The sequence below is a fragment of the Macadamia integrifolia genome, chromosome 6 (assembly GCF_013358625.1).
Source record: "Macadamia integrifolia cultivar HAES 741 chromosome 6, SCU_Mint_v3, whole genome shotgun sequence".
NCBI classification, from domain to species: domain Eukaryota; kingdom Viridiplantae; phylum Streptophyta; class Magnoliopsida; order Proteales; family Proteaceae; genus Macadamia; species Macadamia integrifolia.
Genome location: NC_056562.1, coordinates 33,977,294 through 33,984,853, shown reverse-complemented (window position 1 = coordinate 33,984,853; position 7,560 = coordinate 33,977,294). Strand labels below are relative to the sequence as shown.

Below are 7,560 nucleotides of genomic sequence, written 5' to 3'. Positions count from 1 at the left end.
CAAATTTTTTCTTTAATAGAACTACAGGTAAACTCAATTAGTAAGATTTTGGAAAACTCATTTTACACCTGGAACTGAACACATGACAATTACCCTTAGGACCAATGGTGTCTAACAATGGATCAAGAATATGCAATGGTGGAGGCCCGGACATGGATTTCATTTGGGGCCAAGGCAATATACAGGCCTTCTTTCAAGCATAAGTTTGGCCCAGGTTCAAGCTCAACATCTGTCCAAAAAAACTCCTGCTGTTCCAGCTGCACACTACTTTCATTCAAATCATCTTCATGAAGAGGAGTGCCGGTCAGTGTTGGAGGAGAATTCTGGTTGATCTATTGAATAGAAGTTTGAAGATGATTTCTTCACTTTGTTTCTCTTGGTTCTGGTCAATTTTAAAGACAGTTTATCTTTAAAATTGATACCCCAGAAGTTTCCTGCTTTTTAAAAGCCTTCATTATTGCTTGCATGTTGCTGGTCTGTGCTGATTGTTGGGCAGTTGACTATTCTGATCCTCATTAATGTCCCTTGGAAAATTATTTATAGTTCGTCCTAGTATGCTATAGAATATAGAAACATACTGAATTCTGTAGTATTAATCTACCAAAGCTTCATTTAATTATATAAGCTGGAAACAAGGTTTGCATGTTATCTTACCAGTCCCCTGTCTTTTCTGCCAAAGATTTATTAACTTTTATAAGCTGGAAGCATGGTTTGCGTGGTATCTTACTAGTCACCTTTCTCAGGTTTGCATCAAAAGGATCTTGACTCAACCCCAGGGCAAAGTTTGGATGGAAGTTTCAGGAGGTCGAGATCTGGTTTGTATTGATGATTGATCTGAGCTGTTTTTGACAATGGCCTTTTATTTGAAACTTTCACTTCTTCATGCACTACTGTTGTCAACTTTGTAGATCCAATGGTTTTGTACTTCTCATTGTTGTATTCACTTGTACGCCATGTACAGTGCCATATATGATTGTCTGGTTTTGTTTCGAAAACCTAGATTCCTTTACAGGTGACATCTTCAAACTTTTTAAGTGCAGTATCTGAAACAGAAATATGCATGATGTAAATATATGAACAGTGCCTCCTTTGATAGCTAATGACAAATAATTTTTTCCTATCAGTGACATTCAGAAGGCAAATTACCAGAGATAAGGGAGTCTAATTGGGGGAAGATATAAGGTCCTAAGGGTAATGGGTCCACAATAGAAGAGAAACCCTAGTTTCTTCTACTATTGCCTCTTGAAAATAAAAATTAAAAAATTAACGACATTATAATTCAGAATACTCAAAATTGCACATAAAATGTCAGCTAGAAATGCTCAAGGTAGGAATAGAAGTCATAGGAATTATCTGATTTAAGTGGAAAAAGGATGATATTCACTGAATTCCAGCAAAGTATTCTTCTAGCTCTAGCAACTAAAATCTGGTTTCCCCACGCAGAAATCATATAAGAAGATGGATAACTTAGATTCCATCTTTCTTTTCCTCAGTCTCTAAATCAAATATTTCTGGCAAATCTCTCTTCCATTTTCAAAAAATCGTACATGCTTCTAAAATCAACTGCTCACAAATGATCTAGGAAAGCAAAGGGTCTGGAAACAAGTCTGCTTTGGGGATTATTATTTTATGAGATTCTTTGGTGGTTGCATGTGTTTTCAGGTGGTCTTTTTGTTATCCAGGCGGTTTTATTCTCCACCACTCATCTCTTTAGAGTTTTGGAGGTTATGCTCCTGTTCTTTCTATTATCTCTTTATTTATCAGAAGATCACGAAAAGGGGTGGGGGGGTTCCATTTTAATACACTTTCATCCTTGTTTTGGCCTACCATATACCCTTTCTTATCAGTACAGTTTTCATCTCTCTAATTTCTTCTACAACTTAAAGCATTTAATCACCACTGCTGTTGGTAGAGGCCAAGATCCTCCAATGATGTCAATGAATCTTGGGAAGACTAGGACATAGATTCTATGTTATTTTCTTATTTATTATCTATTGCCTTTACTATTTGGTCTTGGTTTCTCTTTCATCTAGGGCCTTCACTTCTATATTTTGTTCTTCAACTTTGTTTAGCCCCTTCCCGCCCCACCATCCTTCTCCCCCGCCCAAAGAAAAGAAAAATCTACTTCCCTGACTAACAATAAAAAATGGACTATGTGGTTTAGGTGTCTCCCCTGATAGGAGATCCGAGGTTTCAACTTCAAGCAAGTTCAACCCTGCTTCCAGAAGACTGTTCAAGGGGTTAAAAGATTATGCAAGGAAGCTGGTTGACATTGAAGCATTTAGGCAGAGTCTTGAAGACTGGATTCTGGAGAAGACACGTTCCAGTTCTTCTGAGAGCAAGCAATTCTTTAGATCTCCTTTTCACATTGATGAAGTCCATAAACTTGATTATGCATTAGAAGATGTGTTATTTCAGCAGCTTTTCCGTATGCCTTACTCACCATACGCTTCTGATGATCTCAATGAAGATGAGTATCTTGCCCTGGAGGACTTCCTGAATGCTGCTGTGGAAGGCTTGTGGCGCACCTTCTGGCACAAATCTGGACCATTACCATTCTTTGTATCTTGTCCCCGTTATCCTGGATCCAAGTTCTATACTGTGGAAAGGGCAATAATGAGGGGAAGGATTGGAGGGCTTTGTGGTGCAGCTTTGATGGCGAAAAATGGGAATGATATACAAGTTCAATGGGACCAGGTGGTGGAATTTACTCTGTTTAAACCAGACATTGCTCAGGGAAATGAGTTTGGATTTTCTGCTACGTCTATCTGTGAAGCCCTCTTTTATGGTTTTCATATACTTCTATCAAGGATTTTGAGCAAGTACAATACTGTTAGCAGTGATTATGTCTATCTGCTAGTTCTTGATTCTAAATTTGGTGGGGTAGTCAAATTTGGTGGTGATCTAAGCAAACTAGAAGTTAACACAAGCAACCCATACCACTCTGTGGCAGAATGGATCAGGCTTCATGCTGAAGTCACTGTTTCACCTGTGGACAGAATATGGAACAAGCTAGGAAATGCAAATTGGGGGGACCTAGGACCTCTGCAACTGCTTCTAGCAACTTTTTACTCCATTGTTCAATGGAAAGGTCCTCCTAGAAAGTCAATTTCCGCATTGGCTGCAGATCATAGTCTTCGTCTTCACAAGCGTAGGCTAGAATGTTGCCTCTTTGAGGATAGCAGTGCACTTGTCTCCATGCTAGAGTCTGGCCAGAAAGTAGAGATTGTCGAACTTGACCACAATGACGATCCAACCTTTGGAAAGCAAACATCACAGTTGAAGCTTAAGATGGGTGAAGTACTGTTGTTGGAGGATCAGCAAGGGCGAAAAGGGTTTCGAATACTGGAGACTCTCATGGAAGGGAACTGTTTGTCGTACAGTGCTGTTTCTCTTGAACATCCTGGTGAGCCATTAACTGTATATGTGGGAGCTCATCCATCAATGCTTGAGCCATCTTGGGAGGATATGAGTCTATGGTACCAAGTACAAAGGCAGACTAAGGTATTGAACATCTTTAAGCAACAGGAGATCTCAAGCAAGTATTTGCCAGAAATAATTGCCTCCGGTCGAATTTTGCATTCTGGTCCTTGTAAGAAACAGAGCCCCGGTGGTCGATGTGATCATCCATGGTGTGGGACCCCAATTCTTGTGACATCTCTGGTTGGTGAGCCACTGTCATCCATTATTGCTCGGGATGGACCATTTTCCCCTGATGAGGCAGTATGCTGCTGCAGGGACTGTTTATCAGCTCTGAAAAGTGCTACAACAGCCAATGTCCAACATGGGGACATCTCTCCTGAGAACATTATACGTGTTGTTGACACCCATGGTTCCAGAACTAGATTTCGATATGTCCCTGTATCTTGGGGGCATGCTGTTCTGGAAGATAGAGATAGTCCTGCCATAAATTTGCAATTCTCATCTACTTATGCACTTCAGCAGGGGAAACTGTGTCCAGCATCAGATGCCGAGAGCCTTGTTTATCTCCTATATTTTGTCTGTGGGGGAACAATGCAGCAGCAGGATTCCATTGAATCAGCACTACAGTGGCGGGAGAGATTCTGGGCCAGGCGTTTAGTGCAGCAGCAGCTTGGTGAGGTTTCAGCTCTCCTAAAAGCATTCGCTGATTATGTTGATAGCCTCTGTGGAACTCCATACCCTGTAGATTATGATATCTGGTTGAAGAGATTGAATAGAGCTGTTGATGGTTCAACAGATAGGGGGAAGCTGGTTGAGGAAGTAGCAGTAACAATGAGATTAGAGGATGTTGCCGAGTCATCGGGAACTTCTGGTGGCTGTACTTCGTTTTCTTGCTGAATAAGAAATTGACATTTCTTGCCAAGGGTATTGGGTTCTGTTCGCATTACTTTTTGTTGTTGATATTCAGGCAGGTGGGATTTGAAATTGGTTCTAATCTGCATTTTCATTTGCCTTCTCTGCTGTATTATTTATGTCATAGCTTTTTGACTGATTGAACTTGAAGAATTCTCTGCCACAGATGTCTGGCCATACCAGAAGTATCTTTTCTTGTATTTGGTTGGTGATAAGCAGGTTAGTATCAGACTGTTTCTTCATATGAAATGGTAGAAAGCTCCTGGAGGGATTTTTACATTGGTCAATTTATTTCTTCCTAATCTGATTTTGCCACGTGTCAATATAATGATTTAACAATTGTTTGAATCTGTTTGAAGAACCATGATGATCCTTTTAACTTATTAGAGCATTTGTTCTATTAAATGAATGTGTTCTATGTATCTATAAATTCTTAGTTGGCTCATGGAGAAGTTGAGGCCATCAGATACCTCTTAGATCCTTGTCTGAAACTTCTTGTCATCTACTAGATTTGATACTGACCACAGGCCTAATACCATTAGACAAGAAAAGGGTGATTGATTCAAAAATCCTAACCTAGAAAAATACTAGATTTTGTTACTTTGGATGAAAATAAAAATACTGGATGGGTCGTAGCCGCTCCAAGCTAGTGAAGGGGGGCTGGGCTTGATCTGTGATCCAGTGCTAGTTTTACTGGGATTGCAACTCTCAAACGAATCCATTTTAAAACTTTGGTCAACTTGGCTTTTCTCTTCGAGGCATTCTTTGTATCTGAATTTGGTGTGTTAGGTTGACAGTCGGCACTTATTATAATTAGTCATAATCTGTCAATCTTTTTGCATGGATCATCATTTATCCTTGTTTAAAGTCTTCATATAGCCGACCCCAGTTTAGTTGGGAAGGTTTTAGATGTTATATGTTATATTTGTTGTAGCTGGATCGGATCAGATAAAATTTTGGCAAATGCCACTTGTCAATTAGGATTGGATTTATGTAGATCTGTACTAGGGGTGTCAATGGCCGGGTTGGGCTGGGTTTTATCCCTAAAGTAACCCAAGCTCAACCCAACCCAGCCCTAATGGACCCTGATTGGGCCGGGTTTAACCCAATCCAGTCCAACCAAATACTATTTGTTGCTTGGTTGCTTGATCTTGATGCATTGTAAAGGCCAAAGATCAAAGTCTTTTCACATGTGTACGTTGTGGAATACGAAAGACCTTTTTCTAAAAGTACCCATTAATAATTATAGCATAATTATATGATTATATACTTAATACACATGGTTGGGTTGGATTGGGTTAGGTTGGGATCTCAACCCAAGCCCAACCCAATTCTGCCTCGGGCCTGAAAATCTCAAACCTAACCCACTCTATGGGCTGAAATCTCAGCCCAAACCTTGTTAGGGCTCAGGGCTGGTTTGGGTTGACCAGGGTTTTTTGACACCCCTAATCTGAACTATATCAACCCTCTTGCTACACTTCTCATGGGGCGATTTGTGGATGCTCAAACCATTTGATCCAGACTCTCTTTCACCAACAATATTTTGTGGAAGTCCATGGAATATTGTTTATTAAAATTCAACAACGTTTCAAGCTTTTGTTAGTAGGACCTCATAAATCTTATGAGTTCATTTTAATAAGAAAGTTCCCACTCTGTCCTTTAATGCATGCCGGTTTTTTATTTTTGGAGAGACCGGTACCTGATTGCGTGGCCAGTATTAGTGCGGGCCCCAATGAGAAAGCATGCCTAGGCATTCAAGGGGCGTGATCCAGCTCCTCTCCATAGAGCCTAGAGACCGGAGAATAATTCCACAGTTGAGAGAACCCGAGCATGAGTCCCAAGGTCAGCCAGCCATGGGATCACTCACTGGTTCCTGGGTTTTATGGAGAAGAATCCTATCCTCCAAGGTGTGAGAAGGAACCATAACCTCTCAAGTGTTCCCAGTTCGTCTAATGCGCATCCAATGGCCAGGATTGTGTGCTCTCGATCATCCAATGCAAGCTGGGCGTACAAGGGAACTGAAGAGGATCCGAATCCAGATCCGAAAGAACCTTGTGTTTGGCGTAGGCGTAGGAGTGCATGACCAGTTAAAAGTTATTTTATCCATTTATTTCTTATCTCCTTTCTGACCATTGACTTTTGCGTACTAAGGATGTTAATCAGAAGATTCAGAACTATTATAATTCGGTTCAAGGTATTAAAGGTAAAAATTAGAATCAAACCGTTTATTAAACTGATCCAATTCCCCAAATGGAAACCATTTAATAAACTGTTTGATTGGTTTCGGTTTAGTTGTTGATTAGAGTTAATTATTTTGATCTTAATTGGAAATGAACATATTTTGGTTGAGGTTGCACAACGACATCTACGCATAAATTATGACTTAAAAATAAAACCATATTAAATTAAAGAGAAATTGCCTGGATCTACAAGATAAATAGACGCATTACAAAACAAGTAGGTTTGACATTGTTTTACTTTTATCTGTCTTGTAAACCTACTTGTTTTATAAATTTATTTTTATCTCATAAACCTAGGAATTTGTCTCAATAGTAACAGAGGAAAAAACACTACCAGGTTGCATAGTATATATTAACGCTTCCCTGTGTTTATCTCTCTCTTATCTAATTTCTCCTATGAAATGTCATATTTACCCCTTACTCTAAGAGGGGAGAGACACAAGGTAACGCTAGTATATACTATGCAGCCTGACAATGAACTCAATCTCAAAATAAATTTGCATAATGTAATTCAATACAAAACATTAGAAACCGTGACAATGAACTCAATCTCAAAATAAATTTGCATGATGTAATTCATTACAAAACATTAGAATCCGTGTATGGAATGTCAGGTTTAACCAGTTTTTAATTGTTTATGTATAATTGTTAAAGCAAACACCAAGAAATACGAAATATAAACCAAGACAGATTCACACAATACACAGAGATTTAACGAGGTTCACACACTGATGTGGTGTGCTATGTTCTCGGGCGAGAAGAAGATGTTTCACTATGCAGAAGAGAGATTATACCCAAGCAGCGGCGAGAAAACTCACCCTAAAATACTAACTCGAAAAAACCCCTCAAATTATAATGACTTGCTCAACAAGACGATAGTACATTATATACTCTAAGCGCTAGTCACAGTCAATCTGGTCAAACCATATTACGCACCCTCATATGAGCTTGGGCCTTTCGACCCAATCCCTTTGCTTCCATCACA

General features: G+C 39.6%; 1 protein-coding gene across 3 annotated transcripts in view; it reads left to right on the top strand.

Annotated features, from left to right (window-relative positions):
- The window catches only part of LOC122081958, an 8,413-nt gene extending 3,791 nt beyond the window's left edge, over window positions 1-4,622 (top strand). For 2 of the 3 annotated variants that reach the window (XM_042649397.1, XM_042649398.1), the window contains 2 exons: window positions 744-804; window positions 2,165-4,622. In XM_042649397.1, the coding sequence (XP_042505331.1) occupies window positions 789-804; window positions 2,165-4,320 (2,172 nt within the window). In that variant the 5' untranslated portion in view covers window positions 744-788 and the 3' untranslated portion in view covers window positions 4,321-4,622. Of the gene's footprint in view, window positions 1-743; window positions 816-2,164 lie in introns of all 3 variants that reach the window. The other variant, XM_042649396.1, reaches the window with a different exon arrangement.
- Window positions 4,623-7,560: the final 2,938 nt, after the last annotated feature.